Consider the following 22,944-nt stretch of genomic DNA (forward strand, 5'->3'; position numbering starts at 1 on the left):
AGTTGTAGTGAGATCTCGCGAGATTAAATTGTGACGAGAATTCTCGTCAGGTAAAAAGCAGTCTCATCAGACTCACGCAAATGACATTTTTCACACGCTTTCAAGGAGCTATTAAAGTCCAGGAGTTTATAACTAAATTCAAATTAAAATATTTATCATTGAGGTGAAAAGGTGCCACAGTCACATTTAAAGAGGTTACTTCCCCAAACAAAGACACAAAGAGGATGGAAGGCTAAAGCCTCAAATATACTCAGGAACGGACGCGGACACAGACAGCTGCAGACCCCGCAAACGCAGACTACTTCTGTTGATACTTCTTTCTGCAGTCAGCTCGGTGGACACGTTCCACACATGCACAGTAGATCGGTTGGTGCCCTGGTAGCGCTAGTCGGTCCTGTCTGCACGGTGATAAAAACGGGAGGCACGCGGACCCTAGATGTACCCCCTTTGATGACAATTTTTTCGACATGGAAAGTATAATCTTTACTTTAATCATGAACCAGCAGGGAATATATTAAATAAGATGATCTACAGGAGAAACAGATCTGATAACAGCACAGAATGACTGCACTGACTTATATTATATATTAGTTAGGTTATAGATTTTGAACGGTCACCTGAATTTTGTGTTTGTCTTTATATACAGTCCCCTCCAAAAGTATTGGAACAGTAAGGCACAATCCTTTGTTTTTTTGTTGTTCACTGAAGACATTTGGGTTTAAGATCAAAAGATGAGAATGAGACAAGGGTTCAGAATTTCAGCTTTTATTTCCTGGTATTCACATTTAGATGTGTTAATAACTACAATATGATGCCGTTTTGTTAGACATATGAACATACTTTGTCAGGTCTGTCAGCAAATCAGTAGGACAGTATTTTAAAATACCTGTTTTCTGAATGGAGTTCGGATCGGTCAGGGCTATGCTATGCTAACCTGTTCACAGTAAAGTACAACGACAGCTGGAATAAAGTTACAGACACACATTTTCTAAACTCACCAGGTAGTTCAACTTTCTCGCTTTCTTTTCTCCAAGTAATGTCCAGCTTTGTCCCATTTTTATATAAAAATGAAGTAGTAGTCCAGCAGAACTGCCATCCGACACTGACAACAACAGTGGAACCGGATGTGCACGGAAGCTCGCTGCCGAGAAGTGCGAGTCAAGATAAATCAAGTTGTAATTCCAAAAACTAAAGTAAAAAGCTAATTTAATAAAAACAATTAACTCTGACCTCCTCCCGATTGTGAACGCCGTAGTTGTCAGAGCAGAATCCAGACTACTACGTGTGTTTATTTGTCCAAAAGCTGCAGCGCTACTCCCCGTACACTTCCCCGTTCTTTAGCAGCTCCCTGTCGGCCAGTGGATTGTCATTACACCGCTCGCCTGGTCCTCTCCAACCAATGCTCCGACGCTGCCGGTGACGTTTGGACAATCTCACTGCTGATAGTATGATGTATAAACTGTAAAGATAAGGTGTAGAAGCTGTGTTTCTGGGTAATAACACCATGCTGGGCAGGTGACAGGTGTGTGTTTACAGTGTTTGTGTGCTCTGAAAAACATAACAGCGCGTGGAAGTGGAAGTTTTAGACTGGCCAAGTCAATCACCTGACCTTAACCCAATAGAGCTGCATTTCACCTGCTTAAGAGAAGACTGAAGGGAGAAACACCCCTAAACAAACAAGAACTGAAAGAAGCTGCAGTAAAAACCTGGAATAGCATCACAAATGAAGAATGCAACAGTTTGGTGATGTCGATGGGTCGCAGGCTTGAGGCAGTTATTGCAAGCAAGGGTTATGCACTAAATATTAAATGTTATTTACTTTAAGATTATGTTCCTTTACTTTTGCTCACCTAAGAATGCTGTGGTTTAATGCAAACGGTGATATGTCCTCAGTTGTTTAATACATCTAGATGTGAATACCAGGAAATAAAAGCTGAGATTCTGAACTCTTGTCTCATACTCATCTTTTGATCTTAAACCCAAATGTTTTCAGTGAACAACAAAAACAAAGGAATTTCCCTTACTGTTCCAATACTTTTGGAAGGGACTGTAAATAAATAAAATATACCAAAAACTGGTGCAGAAAAAATCCTCAGAATGCAGGAAATAAAGTGTTTAATGCTCTAAATTTTCATTTAATTCATCATTAAAGATTTCTTAAAAATTGTTTTAAAATCTAGTCTCGTCTCAATCTCGTGAACCCAACCTCGAAATCTCGTCTTGTGGATTAAGGGTCTCATCACACCCCTACTTAAACTTATACTTTTTTTTATGTGTTTGGCCTGATCCTGCTTAATTTTTATTTCAAAAATGAAGCAGGTCCATTGTCACTTTGGTTCTGTATCATGGTAGAGCAACGGTTTTTCTCTGACATTTAGAAGGTTGCATGGAAATAAAAGAAAAAGCAAAATGATCTCAAGTTGATAATCACCATTTCTTTATTGACAGAGGGTCATATGAGCGCTTCTGTGTGACGACCCCCAGAGAATGATCACAGCTCTAAAAACACAATGTGCGCTACCTGCCCAGCACCAATAACTCAGAAAGACCAATCTGAACATGGGTGAACACAGCAGAGCATTAAGCAGCTAAAGATGGTAAATCCAACGAAGGTTAAAATCAAGGGCAACTGGACTTGGTTGAAGATACTGGAAGACGTTTCGTCCCTCATCCAAAGGACTTCTTCAGTTCTGACTGACTGGCAGGGAAACTCAGCTATTTAACCTCAGTGGGGTCGTTATCCCGGGTCATCGATACCGCTGGTTCGTTAGTGTTCCTTGTTGCTGTGACAACAGTCGTTACAGTCGTTAAGACTACCTGTGGCCAAGACTGAACGACCATCGTTGGTATCTTCACCTGAGGCCAATAGGTTACGTTTGTTGAGTATCCTGGGAAGTGATGAAAGGACCGCATTGTAAGTGGGGGATAAGTGGTGGCGTAGACCCCCTCCCCTGTTCAATGACGGCTTCTCCACCCTGGTGTAGATGCTTCCTTGACACCTCTTTCAAACCATCCATCTTCTCTGTCTAAAATGTGCACCTGGTGGTCCTCAAACGAGTGTCCTCTGTCCTTCAGATGTAAGTAGACTGCAGAGTCTTGACCTGAGGAGTTGGCCCTTCTGTGTTGAGCCATGCGTTTGTGTAGCTGTTAAATAGCTGAGTTTCCCTGCCAGTCAGTCAGAACTGAAGAAGTCCTTTGGATGAGGGACGAAACGTCTTCCAGTATCTTCAACCAAGTACAGTTGCCCTTGATTTTAACCTTCGTTGGATAACTATGACCTGGATGACTGAGAATCTTCATAGACAAAGATGGTAAATGCTCTGTACTTGTATTAGACCACTCAAAGTGCTTTAGCACTATGTCACATTCACCCATTCACACACATTTATTCATTGATGGCAGAGGCTAAGGTGCTAACTGCTCATCAGAAACACAAAGTGACACACTCATTCACACATCGGGATTCAGTATCTCGCCCAGCGAAACTTCAACATGCAAACTGGAGGAGCCCAGGGAACCCATCTTCCGATTAGTGGGCAACCTGCTCTACCTCCTGAGCCACAGCCGCCTACAAAGAGCCAGCTATTTCCCTCAGTTGGTGAAGACTAAAAAACAGAGCTGAAAGGATATTTAATATTACCTCCAGAAATACGGATCCAAATGAATGCTAATGTTGCCCCATGTCTGCTGGATGTGTAAGGAGGTAAATGTTTGCTAACATGACTGTTGTGTTTGCAGCCTGTTTCTGCTGCTCCCAAAGTGGCTGTGCACTGTTTGGTGATGGGCAGGTAATGTTCAGTGCGTTAGGCACAGCTTTTTTCCTGACTGCAAATGAAAACTGTTGCTTGCTGCTGCCACCACCAAGAAATTGGTGAGTAAATGTGCAGAAAAGTTAACACCCCGAAATAAATGAGGCTAAAAATGTCAGTAGATCTTCCACTGGGTGATAATTCTCTGTGGATTTGTCACTACTTGTGACCACTTGCAACTTCTAATTTATCTCAATGTTAAGGAAAAAATGAATAATAATATCTATAGTATATTTTTATGAGGTTTGGTGTCATTTCAGTGACAGCAGTTGCTTTAATACACACATTCAGACAGCTGGAATGTTATAGCTGCCTCAGAAATGTTCAGAATCTGTTTGTGGTAAAAGTTCAGCTTTCTGAGTCTCACGTTCTCCACCTTTACCTCCACAGCATTGTAAACATTCTGTGGCAGCAATCTTCTGCCATTCGAGTGACCTTTAAAAAGTGGTGATTTGAATAGAAATGCCTGTTTTTATATTCAAGCGCTTTGGTCTGAGCCTCGGTCTGCTTTTCCTCACAAAATATAAGCATTCATATTTAAAGGTGAATCACAAGGGTTATTGGCTGCATCTCCCCAATAGTGCAATATTTGGAGTTTATGATGAGTGAACGGAGTCCTTCATTTTCTACTAATATCTTATATATACAGCTCACAAAGCTTTTTCTCTCCATCTGCTGAATAGTTGGCCTCATCCAAGTGCCCAGTCAACCCACACACTGTTTAGATAGATCACTGACTACAACTCTACCTCCGTTCACTTGCTGCATCCCACCATCTCTCCGTGCTCCTTTGCAGTCACATCACATGAAGTCCTGTGGGGGTTTCTGCACAGTTCCTGATCCTCTATTGAGGGCCGAGTTGAGCTTTCTATTTTAAAGTATCTCACGTTGCTGTCACACGTATTACAGTGGTTCAATAATCCGATATTTTATTGCTCTTTCGCTTTCGCAGTACGCTTTGAGAGATAGTCGTAGTGAGGTGGTCAGGGGTTTGTTTCCTGAATAATGGTTTTAGTTACATGTTCCCTAACAAAGACCACGCCAATGTGAGGTATAAAACGATAGTTTATTCGGAGAATGATGAATATTTATAATGGCGGGATCGAGGGGAGAGGGATGAAGGGGTTGAGAGAAGAGGGATGAAAAGGTCGAGAATGGAGGGATGCAGGGGGATATTTAGGGTTTGGTGGCCGGAGCGGGACACAGGGTGGGGGCTCGTCTCAATAAGCAGCTTGCTTAGTTGTAGAAAAAGACTTTGGCGGAATTATGGATTTAGTCATACATGTCTTTGATGGTGGGAGGAAACACACGCAAACACGGGGAGAACATGCAAAGTCCACACAGAAAGGCCCGGGCTGAGCTATGCCTGGACCTTCATGCTGTGAGCCCACAGTGCTGTCCACTGGGCCACCGTGTTGCCTGTTAAAAGAGGTGAGAAAAAGGACGGGAGAACTGAGAAACAGGAGAGAGAGTAGTTAGACAGGCTTATATACGTATGTGCAGGTGATTGGATTAGAGAAGCACAGGTGGTTGGACTGGAGGAACTGAATGAGGCGCAGGTGGTTGAATTAATGAGATAGAACTAATGAACTTTGTTATATAACTTTATTTAATAAAGTAAATATGTTGTGTCTTGTGCTTCGAATAAATTTTGACTTTTTAATATTTAACCAAAGCAACAATATTTCCATAATGCTTAACCAAAGGGATTTGAGGGCCTTAACATAACCGTAAAAGCAATTCAGATACTGTATTAAGAGAGAACGTATTGAATGAAAATAAATCAAATATTTTAACAGGTAGTCTATATTAATTAAAATGTTCACCATCTTAGTTTGGCATGCTACCAATTGCTAATTAGTACTAAACACAAAGTTCAGCTGAGGCTATTTTGCAGATATTTGATAAACCAAAGTATTGGAAAAATAAAAATGTTGGTGGAAAACAACAAACTCAGGGTCTCCAAAACAATTCATCCTGAGGGGAACATACATGTATGAACCAAATTGCATTGTAATCCATCCAGTAGTTGTTGAGATGTTTCAGTCTGGACCCAAGAAGTGGACTGAGCTCCAATCGTAGACAAAAACCTGATTTTTGTCTCTGAAAATGTTTTTGGTGATGCAAGTTAGTAATACAAAAATCTAATTTCTAGGAGACACTAATGACCTACTAGCAACCTTTTGGGGACCTTTGTGATAGAAAAAAACTTACAGAAAAAATAATAATTGAACTATTAAATGATAAATTACATTATTTTTGGTGTCTGTGTCTGATGGTAAGGAGCTTTGGGAGGACTTGTTATGACATCCGAATTTCAAAAAAATCTGTTTAGCTGAAAACTCGATGTCAAACTGGTGAAAGTTCATGACTTTGTATGAATGTGTGTCTTTGTTCAGTGTTTACCCTGTGTGAGCCGTGCATTCCTCTAGCTTTTGTTTCATGTTAAATAAAAGCTGAATGAATAACAGCATCCACAGATGTTGTACTCTCTCCAACTGCTATATCTCCTGCGAGAGTTTGGTTTTGTCAAATATGTAAACTTCAGATCTGCATCTCTCAGATGTCACTGTGGCAACACTTTCATCTCACGCTCTCAAAGCCGAGCCCCCGCACATGCTCAATAGTGTCAACCTGTCAACAAATAACTCCATCCAGCTCGCACTGTGACTGAAGTGTTTATCCAACAACAAACACAAGAGGTGGCACAGGGGCTGTTTTCAGAGCAAGAGACTCAGTTGCCGCTGCTAATGTCTGAGTAGAACCATATCAGCCTTTCTCATAACTCAATTCATAACTGTTTTTCTCATCAGTGAAAGTTGAAGTCATGCGGAGTCAATGAAGCTGAAAGAATAAAACAGTTTTTAACCTGAAAGAAATAGATTCAGTGTGGTGGTAATTTTCAGACTGCAAGCTTGCAGAAGACAGATGACTCAAACAGTATCTGCACTGAAGTTATTTCTATAAAAGGTTAAAATGAGGCCACAATCAAAAATCACAAGAAAAAAGGAAATTGATAAATTAATAGTAATTGGACTTGGCCAAGAAGTACTCATTTTTCTTCCTCTATCAGCAGGAGCAGTCAGAGTGGTGGTGATAATTCTGCTCAGCTTTCAACAGATTACTGTCATTTTTCAATTATGCAAAATCCTCCCACAGCCGTTAACTGAAGAGAGGAATAGCCATGCAGAAATTAAGTGGCGTAAAAAGGTTCACCCTTTCAATACCCTTCTGCCGTGATGTGAAGTGAGCTCTTACAGCACAGAAGCATATATCCCATGTTGTGCGTACAATTAGATTCAGCATTAATGGAAAAGTTGGCTTTCCAGCTTCAAATACTTGGAAAAGTTTAGTTTAATGGAAATGTTTAGTCATGAGGAGGTGTTGACGTTGTTTCAAGACTATTTCAGTGATTTTTACATGCCATACAATATGACAATTTAAATAACACTTGCTCAATCCCAAATTAAACTAGGGTGTAGTCTGTGCCTGTCAGTGAAGAAAAATATTTGAAACAGAAAAAGACAAGGAATATAGCCAACCTGAAAGAAATAGCATTTAGATTCAGTGTTAATGTAAAAGTTCAAGTCCTACAGCCCAAAAATACTTAGAAAAGTTTAAATTTAATGGAAATGGTTATTCATGGGGTGGTTTTTGTGGAATTTCAGTGCTTTAATAACCATGGACGACCCTACCAAAATAAATCCCTGATCATGCCTGACTTCTAAATTAAAGCCTGAGTGATAAAAATTTTACAAGACAGGTAAAGGGTAAAACTGTAGTGTTAACCTGAAAAAAATAATATCAGTGTTAATGAAGAATTATGGCTTTAAAGCTTGAAAATTGTTATAAAAGTTATGTTTTAATGTAAATGTTTAGTTTTAGTTAAGTTTAACGTGAAAGCTTGTGATGATGAAGCCACAGAAAAATTAACCCTAACCTGACTGCAGTCCCCTTCAGCTCTGTGGAGTGTTTCTGTTTTGTTTTTATGGCCAGAAACGTTACTGTTTTAGCTCACTCTCACTGCTCTCATCAGTGTCATTCCAAGCTGTAGCAGGCAACTGTTTTCAGTGAAAAAAAAAAAGCTCTGGTAAATCCACTGTCCAGCAACAAACAGGAGACATACACAGTTAGTGACTTGGTGGCAACATAATGGGGAATTTAATGGGGAATTTAGCAGAGCCAGATATTTCCCCCAGCAGTTGGTGGAGACCAAAAAAAGAGCTAAAACTGAGTGAATGTTGGTCACAAACACCACTCCAAATGAATGGTAATGTTGTGTACTGGCTGTTTAAATAGGCAACTGTTTGACAATAAAATATTATGCAGGGTTAAATAAACCCTTAAGAAAAAGAAATCCCCATAATGACTGATTGTAAAGGGAACATTGTGTGAAAAAAAAAACTCTCTCTCTTTCACTCATATACACACACACACACACACACACACACACACACACACACCATTCACAAATGACAGTTTTGTTCCTATATCTAAACACATATGCCTTAATTGTGGGAGCACACCATTAAGATATGTTGCCTTTTGGCTGCAATGTGACAAGAGAAAACACACACAAAAAAAAATATGTTCACACGTTTGTAAAACTCCTTGTTGGTAAGCTGCCACAACAAAGGCATATTAATTTTTGATAAAGCTAAAGGAGTGTCTTGTTCCTATTTCATAATGAATTCAAATACTCCTGAATACTTTATGTTCTGCTTTGAGGAGTTTTTGTATGTGTGGCAACCAGTGGGGACTGAGTGGGGAGTCCATTTCAATTTCAATTTAGTTACGGATAGCCCCTTGAGAGACAGCATCTCGTTTTATGTATGTGGTGCAGTGTTTCTCAAACTGTGGGCTGGCATCCAGACTGCGCTGACTTGTTCCTGTGGGCTCCTATCAGATGAATAGCAGTGTATTGTAATTAACAACCCCATCTCACATTGTAATGAAATTGCAATTTACATCAAGGTTGTAGACTGCAAATGTTTAGGATTCCTGAGAGCGGAATGGAAAAAGTTGAACTCACCACTCCATAAGCAACTGTGTCGCTGTAGGATCTGAGCTCGGGGTAAATGTTGGAGAGGAACCAACTGAACGGCCGGCACTGGAGTCTGGATCGCAGAGCTTTTCTCTCCGAAATGTCTCCGATGTCTATTCCTGAGTTCTAGAGAAAGAATGAAATTCAAACACATCGGAGTTCACCTTTTGGGTATTTCACTCGTGCACTAACTAAGCACAACACACTTCAACTTCCTAATCTCCAATGTTGCAAGAATTCAAAACTAACAAGTGCAGAATTCAGGGCCTCAGGATCATTTCGGCGCTACCTTAGAATGACAATGTAAGAACTTGAAATAATAACTGAAAAGGAAGACAAGAACAAACATACTGTATAAAGAGCAATCACACAGAGAGCAGATGTCCTTCAATTTTGAAGACTATAATATACATCTATGCATTTGAATGCACTTTGAATATAACAATAAATACAAAGGAAAAAATGTCAGATACACATAGATGAAAATTATACTAGAATCCAACACAAGATAAGCAACACAAATATAGTAAATCACTCTTTTTCATGTCAAGTTCTTGCAGTCAGGGAAAAAGCTGTGCCTAACGCACTTTTTCATGCCAGGTTCTTGTTGTAATGAAATCACTTTTGCAGTCAAAAAAATTGAGCAGTGGAACACAACTGCAGTATTTTTCGGGTAATGCTATAAATGACCTCATTAGTGTTCTAAAACTTACTAAACAATAAGCCATAATCTAAAAGTTACACATGTCATGACAGTGAAAATGTTGTGTAAAAAAAAAGAGTAGAACAAAGGAAGAAGCATTAGCTTAATAAAAGATTTATCACTGTTATGATCAGGACCCCCGAACCCAACCACAACATAAAAATGCAAGATAAAAAAATTATTAACCAGGTAGGTGTGTTTTTGGAGCCAAGAGCACTGCTTACCTAATGTACTGTGGCCTACTGCCCAGTTTGTACTTTTATTTATTTTTTACTCTTGGTTGTGGGGTAGCCAAACAGGGACATCATTCATTTTATTTTATATTTGGTTGCTACACCCACCAAAAATGGTGTGTGGAACATGTTTCACAGATTCAGAGTTGGCTGGCAGGAGCTGTGGGCAGAAGGTCATTGATGTCGGATGTGGTGGCAACCTAAGAACCTGCTGGTGGACACTGGTGGTGCCTCAAGGAGATTCTGGCTAACAATTCAACGACTCAGGAAGGGAAAGAAGGGGGGTTCAAGAGAGTTTGACCATCCAATTCACATGTGACTTGGAGAAGCCTTACGACCGTGTCCCAAGGGAATCATGTGGCTGGTACTGCGAGAGTATGGGCCACAGGGGCCATTGCTATGAGCCATCTGTTCCTTGTATAACCAAAGTGAGCTGGGTCTGTATTCTTACCACAAAGTCAAACATGTTTCCAGTGGGTGATGGACTCCACCAAGGTTGGATCGACCCATGTCTCCAATCCTGTTTGTGATATTTGTGGAGAGGATCTCAAGGCACAGCTGAGGCAAGGAAAGTGTCCGGTTTGAGAACCTCAGAATTGTGTCCCTGCTTTTTGAAGTTGATGTGGTACCTATTGGCTTCATCAGAACGTGACCTTCAGCACACACTGGGGCAATTTGCAGCCGAGTGTGAAGAGGTTGGGATGAGGATGAGTTCAGCACCTCCAAGTCTGAGGCCATGGTTTTCTGTTGGAAAATGGTGGATTGCTCCCTCTGGGTTGGGAGTGAGTTGAAAGAAGCCAGCTGAGGTGGTTCGGGCATCTGATAAAGATGCCTTCTGGGCGCCTTCCTTTGGAGGTTTTCCAGGCACACCCAACTGGGAGGAGACCCCGGGGTAGACCCAAAACTCGCTGGAGGGATGACATATCTCATCTGGCAGGAGCTGGAAAGTGTTGCTGGGGAGAGGAATGTCTGGAATACCCTGCTAAGCCTGCTGCCACTACGACCTGACCCCAAATAAGCGAAAGACAATGGATGGATAGATGGACTTATAACATTAATAAAATGACCTGGACCCACAATAGAACCATCTTCCACAGTTGTATTCAACCTTATACAAAATTGATTCTCGAGTGGACGTCCATGATGGTGCTTGTCAAGGTTGACAGGAGATTTTTGACACAGCCTCTAAACACAAATAAGCCATGTCCACAATTAGGCCCACACACACACCGTCCCACACAGTGAAAAAGACCAGTATCAAAGTCCCTGTTTACCTGTAGTGGAACATTCCATGCCATGTAGACGTGACTCTTGTACTGGTCCATCCAGACCTCAGCCACCCTCAGTGCGTTACGTCGCACGTGGGCTGTCAGGTTCTCTGTGTAGGGTTTGTGGGCACGCTCGATGTGTGCAATCCTGGAGCAGGGCAGGACCTCTACACTGCCGCCACACTGCCACACCTTTGTTACACACAAACACAAAAATGCACACACATTAGTGAGTGCAGGGACTTCCAAAATAAATGTATGGATATTTTCAGTACCTGCCAGGTACATGGCAGTTAAACCTTTTCCTCTAAAGAGGGAATTAAATCATTGCCGTGAGTGAGCCTGTTTGATAGAATTAGTATGAATAGAAAGGATCACAGAAGCGCACTGAGAATGCCCACCCAGGTGCTTGCTATTTTTACCACTTTTGGTTACAGTGGGAGCTGTCAAATATATCTACACAGGCCTAGCTAGCATCATGACAGGGCCATGAAATATGAAATAAATGTTCAGATTTGGTTTACCATGAATGCAACAGCCCTCTGCCATGCTTTGATCATTTAGTTTAGTTGTGCGATATTACAGGAATATGTTTGGGTATGTTATAATGAGCTCCATGTGTGGCCACATCACCAGCCGGCATTAATATCTTAAAATTATTTCAACTGCAATTTCAAATGCTTTCATCCCTTCAGCTGACAGTTTTTATGTGTTATTCTTTAACTCACAGTTCATCTGCTTTCAATGATTACACTTCAACTGAGATTTCCAGCTCAACTGATCTAATAACTTTTGGTGATGGTTGTAACATGGAGAGAGTTGTAACAACACCAATTCCACCAATTATAGATAAGATAGAAGTTAGGTGGTCATTTCAGTATTTACCTACTTCCTCCCTGAGGCATGGTGGTTATCAAGTCTGGAAATAGGTACATTCAGAATATATAGAGAAACAACTGATTTTGAGGTAAGAAAGTAAATTTTTTGACCAAGACTATATTTTGTTTAGTATCTATACTATTGCAGATATAATTGTATGACTTATAGTAGATTGAAATTTAGTTTCTTAGGCAACATGTGATGCATTTTTTCCTTTCTAATTTCAAACCACTATGCTAATACAGCTAGCTAAACATTGACTGACAGTGGTGGGGTGGGTTGTAACACTTCTTTAAAAAGTGTTATAACCATCCACTATACATAAACCTTTCTTAATTTTACAGAGTGCCCACCCAGCCTGCACTCCAGGGTTACCAGGATTCATTTGTCAGCTCTATGACCAGTACTCCCCATTCACATGTAGTTCACATGTTGGTGTATGTATCGGCACTTGATCTTTTCCCTACTCAGTCTCCGCAAGTGGAGAGGGCAAAGAAGTGTAGGGCAGCTTGTGAGAAACCTTGTTATAACCTACCCCAAAACTGGGGTAGGTTATAACAAGGGAACACAAGGGAACACAATGCATTTGACATCAACTCACGAGGTCTGAGATATTCTTGTAGAGGACTGAATTGGTGCCATTTGTAGTTAACAAATGTGGGAACTTTGTATAAAATTTTGAGAACTCTACCTAAGAAATTGAGTGAGTTGTAGTTGCTGAAACAAAAAGTGTTACAACCATACCCGGTCTCCTCTAATTAAACTGAGCTTTAACATCAACATAAGTGGGTTGTTAGTTAGAAAAACAGGAGGCTCATTAGGCTGCAGTAGCACATGGATTAGGCGTAAAACAGGAGCATCGGACTTCATCCAGCCAGAGGGAACGACCACTAACCATCCAATGCGCCGGTTGCACTGGCAACACAACCCATAGTATGTCTACGGAGAGGGAGAGGAGGTCGCGGGAGTAACCTGGCGCGCTGCGGAGGGTCAGTGATCGTTCGCTCTGGTAGGATGAAGCCCGACACAGACCACAGCTGTTGCAAACAACAGGCGCACATGTACAGTAGCCAGTTGGTTTGAAAACCAGCAGGGATCCAACAACGCTCATAGAATAAAAAGCAGCTGCTTTGTTTTTCTGTGTGGGTTTCAAACAGAAAAAAACAAAAAACGACCACAAACCATACACGGATTCTTGAATCATGATAAACATAAAATGTGCATTTCCAGTATTAAACAATTATCTTTTTCTCATATACCTTCAGTGACACATCTCTCTTGTTCATCCTCTTCTTTTTTTTTTTTTTTTTTTTACATGTCATGTATTTACAACTGCCTGGTTGCCTTGGCCTTGCTAACAGCTGCTAATCAGCTGTTCTTTCTCTGGCTCTAACCATCTACATTCTATTAACCACTAAGAGAAAACAAATAAAATCAAAGAAAATATAAACTACAAAACACAAACAATCCTTCACATGCATGTGTAAGTGGAGTCTACAATGCATAACGGTACACTAAATCAAACCTACATTAGCTACCATTTCAGCTTCTTTGAGTACATCAACTATTTCAAATGTTTCAACCACAAATTTTCAGCAGGGAGTAGATGTTCTCCAGAAATTGTAACATTTTCAACATTAAATTTACTAATTTGGCAGACCAAAGCGACTTACATTTGAGGAACAACATACAAGCATCAATAAAACATAAATATAGGAACAGATCTACAAGTGACAATTGATACCAGTAAGGCCAACGATGTATACTAGTAAGTAATAATAGTGCGTACGGCATCAATGCGGCAAACACCTAGGGAAAGAAGTAAGAGTTAACGAATAGTGCAATCAATACAAGAGAATTGGAAGGGGATAGAAGAAGAGCACAGGAAGTGCATGTTAGAGGTTAGAGGGGTTATAAGAGGACGTGTTCTTGGAAAGGATGAGTTTTAAAGAGCTTCCTGAAGTTAGAGACTCAACTGATGCTTCTGCCATTGTAAAACACATTTCTAGCTTTTATGAAGTAAACTTCTGCTAATTTCCATGATAGCAGCGCTCAAAATTCTGCAAAAGGCACCTTAGGAGTTCAGTATACATGCATTCATCTCTTACTCTTTAGCTGACAGTTCAACTGCTTTCACCTTTTAGTAATTACACTTCCACTAACACGTTCAGCTCGATTTATCACACTTAAATGATTTCAGTGTTAGAATGTCAACTTTTACTTCAACTGATACTTCACTCAACGCTTACACTTGAATTAACACTTTATTCACACACACTTGAAACTTAATCTTCTTTCAGTTTTCCATTTAAATAGTTGGCTTTTTAACTTCTTTCACTAAATGTGTTTTGACTGCCATTTTAACGCCTGTCAAATGTTTCAACTGCAAATTTTCAGCAGTTGTTTCATTTTTCGGATAATATAAACTTTTCCAGTGGGCACTGTTCAGTCAACTTAGTAGCTTTTGCCATGGTTACACAAATATCCGACTTTCATGAAGTAAACAGATAATAATTTCCATGATAGCACTGCTAAAATTGCAACAGGCACCTTAGTTCAGCTTACCGACCAAACAAGAGCTGGAGAACGCCGATTTAAATAGAAATGCCTGTTCTCTCTATTCCAGTCCTGCACTTTGTTTCTGTGTTTGCGCTATAATCCCTCCCGCCGGCCAGCCTCCTTCTCTGTATCCTTCCAAAGCAAAGAGCTATTGCAGAACAACAGTAAAACTGTCACACTGGCCTGGCGCCCAGGCAGGAGCACAAACTAGAGCCAAATTCTCAGATAATACATGCTTCCCTCAGAAATACCTCAACATTCTCTCTAAAGGATTTACAACACGGGTTTAGAGTATGTGGAGCTATTCTTCGAGCATAACAATCTATGTCTGAGCGTGTGGGTGTGCGGAGCGAGATAAAGAGACGAGAAAAAACAGCAGATAGTGAAGAGAAAGAGTAGAGATTCAGAAAGAGTGAGAAACATAAAACAGTGAAGGTGAAGGGATAAAAGTGAAGGAAGATAAAATAGGAAGTATAAAGGGAAGATAAAGAAAGTGAAATAGAGGCGGAGAGAGGATAACAGCTTCTCCTCGTCTTCTTGAGTCATCCTTTCGAAAAGCTTTTTCCTTTTTTGTTTTGCTATCTTCTCTCCAAATAAAAAGCCTTCTCCCACGGGAGAAAACACGGCCATGCACTAACTATTACCCAGAAAACATCACGGATAATTGTGACATTGAGTTTTTGCAGTTTGTGTGTGTGTGTGTTGGCATCCAATGTCTGGAACTTATGTCTGTCTGATTTGAATGTGTGTCACCAAGACAAAACGCAGCACATTTACATCCCTAATTGTCTCTCAGTCCGTCCTCTTTGGTTTAACGCGGAACAAATCTCGCATTTTTAAAAGTTTTAATGAGAAAATGAGAGGCGAAAGGCAACAACAAATGAAGTTGTGAATTATAAATGATGCTGAGGACGACCGCCCATTGTGATAAAAAAGACGACATGAGACAATGAGCACTAAATATGCACAATATTACGCCATGGTGCAGCTGAAGCTTCATAAAAGCAATCTTTATCACAATAGGAGCGTACAGGCCGGAGATACAGAGCGCTTCTGCAGAAACTGGGAGAAAAAAAATTATAAAATTCACATTGCTGATAACAAAAGGTGCCTGTGTTTGGTATGAGGGAGATAGAAATAGAACAAAATGGCTGTTTTCTGACTTAAACCTCGGGTTGAACTCAACACATGATGAATTAGTTAGAGTAAGAGCAATGCCCTTGAGACACGCATGCAGAACTGATTCTGTCAAAATATCTGTCAGCTGATTTACATAATCATTGATCTGCAAAAGGCTCTTTCGCGGCGCAGTCTGCTACTTTAGCAAAAAAATATTGACTTTTTCTTGTCATTCTTGATGTGTTTATAGTCAAAACTATTTGGTATGAAATCACTGACAATGATGATGTGTTTGTGTGTCTAGGCGGGCTTGTTGGGGCTACATTTGATGGTAGGTTCTGTCTTCAAATACCCCTGTGGCACTGGAAGTGTGTGCTGTAGAAAAGAAACGTCAGTTCTCTGGCTGATGTTCTTGCTAACCTTTTTTTTCAACCGTTCAAAAACCTCATACCACATACAGATAGACAGGCGGGGGTAAATCTGTCCAGCTCTAACCTGCCCTGAACCAACGCTGATGTGCGAACAACTACGCAACAAGCTCAACAGTAGCTTTGAAGTGTCTCTTCACCGAAACGGGTTCATTTCAGTTCAGTGTTTGTTGTCATAGCTGCAGAGGGCAACTGATTTGCAGCACTGTGCTACACTCTAGGCCCTCTTTTAGTGCATAGGCTAAACTGTAATGTGGGCAGAGCTGCCGACAGCTGGAGGGAGCATCTGATGTGGGTCAAAAAACACGGACTGCCAGGGTCGCGGCGGCGATGGTGAGATCTCCTCCCACAGAGAGGCCGGCTGTTCCAGGCCTCACTGCTGATGCTATGCTGAATAAGCCATCCAGGTCTCCTCTGTGCTAATGTCAACAGGTGTTCAAGCAATTTGTCTCTACAGTAGGGGCTTATTCTGAAGAAGTATATGCCAAAAAGAGCTCTATAATAGAAGATAACCTCTTTGGATATGGAGAAGCATTTACGGTTTCTGCACTAAGGAGAAAGCCATTACTGGACTCAACATACTTGACTGCAGAGGTCTGACATTCAAGCCTCCTATGGAGAAAGTCAAGGCCGAGCCATGCACAAAATGTTTTTATGAGGCACAGAAAGACACATTACTGCCAATGACCCACAATGTGCAGAAACAACAGGGCATTTTAAGCCCCTCGGCAGATTTTGCCATTTATATTCATGACATCATATAATGTTTATGATACGAGGTCAAAGCCATTTTAAAGGGAATATTTAGTGTGCCATAATTCATGAGTATCCTTTACTTGTTTGAGCTGAAGCAATTCAGCCAGCTCCTGCTATTGTGACAACATGACTGACTCAAAGTGATTCTTGCTCACTAACCCACTACAGTGTCACTGCGTATGAAGTCACACTCACAGCTATGGATGGCAGCATTAAATTACTATGGAAACTGCGGGATGCATTCACTACTCTCTCTAAGCAGAACACATCCACCATCAAAGATCCTGCTAATGGCCTACTTGTTCAGCTGTTTAGTTTTATAACCTACTGTTATAAAACCTGTTCATAACGTTACCTAAACAATCAACACGTGATTTTACATAGGCGATACATTATTTTCTTTTAATGTGTGAATATGGAATCAAATCAATGTGTACATTTAGTAGTCCTTTAATCGCATTACTGCACATTCTGGTTGTGTACTGTAGTGGAAAAGGTTCCCTTATGTATGAACCTCCTGATCTACTTCTACATGTCATGAAGAGGATCCAGACCCTGGAATCATTTTGTATTTTGAGGAAAAACAAAAAAGAAATCTGACCTCCATTTGGCTGTCACTGTCAATCGGGATCATGTCTGATATGGTTAATTAGTTCACACCATATGGAACGTGGGAGATTTGCGTGATTTGAATGGCTGCCTATGAAGACTACACTTCACTAAGGGTGTGGGGGCCAGTGGTGGATGGGTGTGTAGCTAGTCCAACTTCTATGCAGAAGGCCAGAGTTAGTGTACCCTCAAAGATTTATTTGACAATCATAAAATACACATACTACTGCTTCACATAAACTTACAAACTCTTGAGGATTAAATTACACAATAAAGCACACATGCTTGTTTATATTGTGATCATCTAAGGGGGATCCATCCATTTAATCACAAAAAAGAAGAAACATAAAAGAACTCTGAGGCTCTGAGATCCCTATTCTGAGATTTCCTAGCCATTTCTTCATAGCCTGCTTAAAGTTTTTCTCTGCTTCAATGAGATTCCGAGATACTGGAAGCTTATTCCATTCAATTGCAGCCATGTATAAAAAGGTATTTGTGCCCATTGTACTAGAAATTGTAAAGAATGAAATCTGTTGAGCTGCCTCTTGTTCCATAGTTTGATTGTCTCTAAAGAAATAAAAGTAGCTGGACAGATATTTGGGGACCCCATTGTTAACAGTTTTATAGGTAAGTCCCAACTTGATTTGCATGACTCTTTTTTTCTACTGGAAGCCAATTAAATTGTAGAAAACATGTTGAATAAAGATGAGATCAACTCGTTTTGGGCAGTCTGAAGCTTATATTTGAGTACTACTAAACCAGGAGGTTGCGGCCTAGTCAAATTGGCATTGAACCAATGATCTGGCTAACATCTTTAGTGTTGTTCAATGCCAACAATTTATGTGAGCCCCACACTAGATAATTAATCTACTTGGGAGTCCAATTCGCCCTTCCCATCAACCTCTGGGGGCGTTCCTGAACCGAGGCTGTTCGGAAGTGATTATCGGACCAAATGATCCTGTAGTGTGAGGGGTTTACAGACATAATCTCTGCACACTGATCAGAACCCCGCGACAGCCAATGAAAGTGAGCTGACCGGGAAGGGTTGCCAACGTGTTGTGTATTTGCTGGCGCCATTAAATGTATAAACCACGCCGTTTCCCTGTTCTCAGCCATGAGGTCATCCATGTATGTGTATGTCTCTTCTACCTTTACCTTAATCTCTGGCGTCTTTCCTAGTTTAATTCTGGATCCAAAAAGGATGGACTATGTTATCAGACAGCCACATCACAAAATTTTGAAGCTCCTCACTCAAAGACTTTTCCACAGCTGCTAAATCTTCATGAGACACGAGAATAGCAGACTCATCTACACATACAGAAAAATCAGATGAACAGGCATCCTTCAAGTCACTAATGTACAATAAAAAAGAGTGGACACTCCCTTCAGGAAACCCCACAATTTATCATGGGATTACAACAGTCAAAATACGTAACTTGTTAAACACAATGAACAAATGAGTGTAGAGTGATTTGTGTAAGACATATATCATCATTTGTACATCATTGTAGCATTTTTCAGTGGATGCTCATCCTCCTAAAATGAGATTTTGCTCATCCCATTATAATTTCTACAGTGTATTGATGGATAACTGTGTGAATGTCTTTTATTGGACATTAGAAGGATGGAAGAGTAAAGTGGTTAGTGATGTGTTGCTGCATTGCAGTATGTGTTTTTCTTTTTGAGGCTAGAGGACACACTGCAGTAATCACCTGCCATCTTCTCTTCAAGCTCTCCTATCATTGATTGTCCACAGCTAACCACTAAATCTGAACCTGACATGGTCAAGCCTGAGAGAATCATACATTTTTCACAGTGTGATGTGTTCTTAACCCAGTGTCTCGGATCAGCGTAAGTCAAGCCTGGGCTGATAATCAAACATGTACTTCACTGACACTACACTGTAAGTCACTCTGCACTAAGCCTTAGTCAACAGTTTCCCTATTATGTCTCCTGTGTCCATTCAGTCTCGAAGCTGTTCCAACAGTTGCGTCCTCTTGGGACTGATTAGCAGCCTCAAGTGGACGGTACTTTTGCAGAGCCCTCTGCCTCTAGAGACCAGACTAGAGATCCCTGCTATAACTGTCAACGTTATAACTGTAAGCCAACTGCTGCTGATGATGCAACACCTGTTGATGCCAGACAACAACATTTAAAAATAATAGAAAAAGCACATTCATCATAATGTCAGAAATGTCATTTAATGTGGTTGCATTTTATAGAAAAATCACAACTAACTGGGAATGTAATGTTATTACATTAAGTCACAATGTTATCTGGCAGTTGTTACATCATTAGTAATCAGCTCAGAGTGCTTGAGTCAGTCTGAATGAATAATGTGAATGACTGATAAAGCCCCCATTCTGTCAAAGGAAAGGTCATTCTTCTTTTTCTGTATGCTGGACATGTCTGCTTTTCAGGATGTTTCAATCTGGACAGGGACAATGGCAGAAGCCTTAATGGTATACAGGACAGGATATTTTTAGCGCTAGAGCAGGGGTTGCGTTAACCAAATACTCTCCGTCACGGACTGATTTTTTAATACTATGATGGAAAAACCTGAAGGCCGGCTGGCATTTTGACAGAATAAGACAAAGGGCTATCTACCTTAATGTTAAGTAATTCACATGCAACACTTTCTGTAATCATATATAGACCACCTGTAGTAGACCCCCTGTGCAGGTGGCGGCAAGTGTGCATATTAATAAGCTGTTGTCTTTGATCTCACATGCATGACTTGTTGCCTAGCTGGCTGTAGCCATTGCATTTGCACGGCTATATCGCAAAAAGTAGTGGCAGCAGAGTGTCCGAAGTTTCTTTAGAAAGCCCAGTAATTGTGATGTGGTTGTTGAATGAAGTGAAAAAAGAGGGAGTGATTCGGTGGAGGGTCAATGTCAAGCAAATAATACTGATCATGTGTATCAGCCAGTGGCCGCTAATGCAAGCAAGTGGCAGCAAGGTGGTCATCATTCATCTGCTTCGTGTGGTGACATGGAAAGTGGAGCATTTTTCTGTCCACGCTTTTATAAAGGCATAATCTGTAATTTCTGAAAATGAAATGTTATTGTGATCTGAGTTTTGGAAAATTAAATTCTATTACATTACAGGTTATTTCAGCATTTTCCCAATGCACTGTCAACACTTCAGCATAAAACCGCAATTGCAGTAACAAATGACAGAAGTGCCACAATTGCTAGAAAACACCTGTAGGCTGAGCTGGAGGCAGGATGAAATAAAATACGGAAATGGAATAATTCTCTATGCAGGAAAAACCCTGTCGCATTATCATAAAAAAATTGAAATGACAGGTATTTAATAGATGATGACGGGATATTTACGACCCTGTCTGTCAAAATGACCAACAACCAACCTCTGGTATAGGGCTGCATACTGAGTGAGAAATGGACAGAGTTGGCACGTGGTTTCCATGGCTGTGCAGCTAATAAGATACAGGTTCTCAAGCCAACTCACCCTGATGCCGAGCTCCACATTTTCTCCACCGTAAATTTCCATGCCTTCATCTAACAGGCCAATCTCCTCAAAGTACTTCCTGTCGACCACAAAGCAGCCAATCAAAGCGGGGCTCCTAAAACAGAGGGTGAAGTGAGGGAAGAGAGGAGGTGAGAGAAAAGAAAGCTGTAAAACATGTTTAGCATTGAGAAAAATGCATCAGGTGGTTTAAATTTCCTTCACACGTCCTTCACCGAGGTGCCCGGTGTAGGTGAAGGTCCATTTTTTAAATATGTTGCAGATTTGATGCTCTAAACATAGGCCTTAGCCTTTCATGATAAACCTATGCTATCCATTATACTTACAAATGATTCAACTGTCAAAATGATGCCTTCGCCTACCACAACAAATTCAGGACATTTTGAGGAAATCGAGGGAAAAAAGCAAACAGATCTTTCATCAACATCAAACTGAATCAACAGGAGTGAAAAATAACTCCTATTAATATTCATGCTGTCAGTCCCACACATCTCCTCTTATCAATATGAAATACAGCACCGCTGCAAAACCAGCTTGTTTGGGTGAATTTCTCTTCCCTGTGGATACACAGATTGGCAAACAGACAGAAACTCTGAAACCCAAAATGCTAATAGAAACAAGGCCCTCCCCGTACCGGCTCTGAGCATACGCTTTTCTCTCCAGCCACCAGTCTGTGCTGTACGCACAATGACATCACAACAAATCGAATAGTTAAATATTATATCTCAACAATATAATTTTAATAATACATGAGATAAAAAGCTAAGCTAAGGTTTAGTAATGTTTTAAATAGTTTGCATCTAACTAGAAAATTAAACATTATTGTTATCCAGCAAGAAATTACATCTCTAAAGTTATTTTTGTGTCCGTGGAAATACACTGCTTAAAAAAATCTTTATGAACAAAATAGTTCGAAGTTTAAAAATCTTTACTGTCCATTGTATAATTCAATGATAACAAAATGACCTAACAACATAACAATGGATGCAGGTCTGGGGAACATGAGGGCAAGTCAGCAGCATCAATGTTCAATTCATCATCCAGGAGCTGCCTGCCACATGAGGCCAGTGGTACCCAACAGTCCAGGGATATATCTCCCCAGACCATCACTGACCCTTCACCAAACTGGTCATGCTAGATGATGTTGCAGGCAGCATAGCGTTCACCACGGCACTTCCAGACTCTTTCACGTCTGTCAAATGTGCTCAGTGTGAACCTGCTCTCATTTGGGAAGAGAACGGGGAGGTAATGGTGGTTTTGCCAATTCTGGTGTCTTCTGGCGAATGCCAATCGAGCTGCATGGTGCTGGACTGTATGCACAGATCCCACTAGAGGACGTCGAGCCCTCACGCCACCCTCATGGAGTCTGTTGCTGACAGTTTGGTCACCAGTAGCCCGCAGTCAGTCAGGAATTATAGGAAGAGAGCTGTGGCTATCACCTGCAAAATCTTTTTTGTCTTGCTGTTGCCTCTCACCTGTTGTCACTTTCATTTGCACCAAAACAGTAAAACAGTACATGTGCCATATAAATATGATAATATAACACCCTTTACGTCTCTTCCTCTACGCCTCCTGTTTTTGGCTTTCTTTTTTTGGCTTTGTCCTGTGAAATGTCCATGTCTATTACAGACCACGTCCTGTACTTTCGATATGGTTAAAATACCGTCTGAAAGGATTAGTTAAATTAGCTAGGTGCATAGTAAAGTTATATTCTGGCAAAACAGGGCTTTAGACTGTAAAATATAAAATTGTCTTCTCACTTTCATTTACAAATGATCATGTTGTCTTACAAGTTTTTATGCTCTCAGTGCACACATCCGACTACACATGGCAGAATAAGTATTTGCCTATGGACCAGAGTACTCCTATGTTCAAAATATTACTACCAGGGCATCTGTTCACATTTTTTCTTTTAATATGAGAACAAATTATATTATTAAAACTAGATTTTGACACATGGGCCCTCTAAAAGACAGGGCCAGATAAATAGCTAATAATGCCGGGCTCATCTCAATTGATATTATACTTTAGTGGTTGTTTTCTCAATT

The 22,944-nt window shown here is 40.6% G+C and overlaps 1 protein-coding gene across 4 annotated transcripts in view; it reads right to left on the minus strand.

Moving 5' to 3' along the window:
• galnt18a (UDP-N-acetyl-alpha-D-galactosamine:polypeptide N-acetylgalactosaminyltransferase 18a) overlaps positions 1 to 22,944 on the minus strand; it is a 173,013-nt gene that overhangs the window by 38,911 nt on the left and 111,158 nt on the right. For 2 of the 4 annotated variants that reach the window (XM_038706409.1, XM_038706410.1), the window contains exons 6-8: positions 20,879 to 20,993; positions 11,064 to 11,249; positions 8,842 to 8,979 (exon numbers count right to left, since the gene is read on the minus strand). In XM_038706409.1, coding sequence (XP_038562337.1) covers positions 8,842 to 8,979; positions 11,064 to 11,249; positions 20,879 to 20,993 — 439 coding nt within the window. Of the gene's footprint in view, positions 1 to 4,914; positions 5,229 to 8,242; positions 8,709 to 8,841; positions 8,980 to 11,063; positions 11,250 to 20,878; positions 20,994 to 22,944 lie in introns of those variants that run through there. The other 2 variants (XM_038706412.1, XM_038706411.1) reach the window with 2 other exon arrangements.

Source organism: Micropterus salmoides, unplaced genomic scaffold, assembly GCF_014851395.1.
Source record: "Micropterus salmoides isolate LMB-PRFRI ecotype aquatic unplaced genomic scaffold, ASM1485139v1 Ms_hic_scaffold_8, whole genome shotgun sequence".
NCBI lineage: Eukaryota > Metazoa > Chordata > Actinopteri > Centrarchiformes > Centrarchidae > Micropterus > Micropterus salmoides.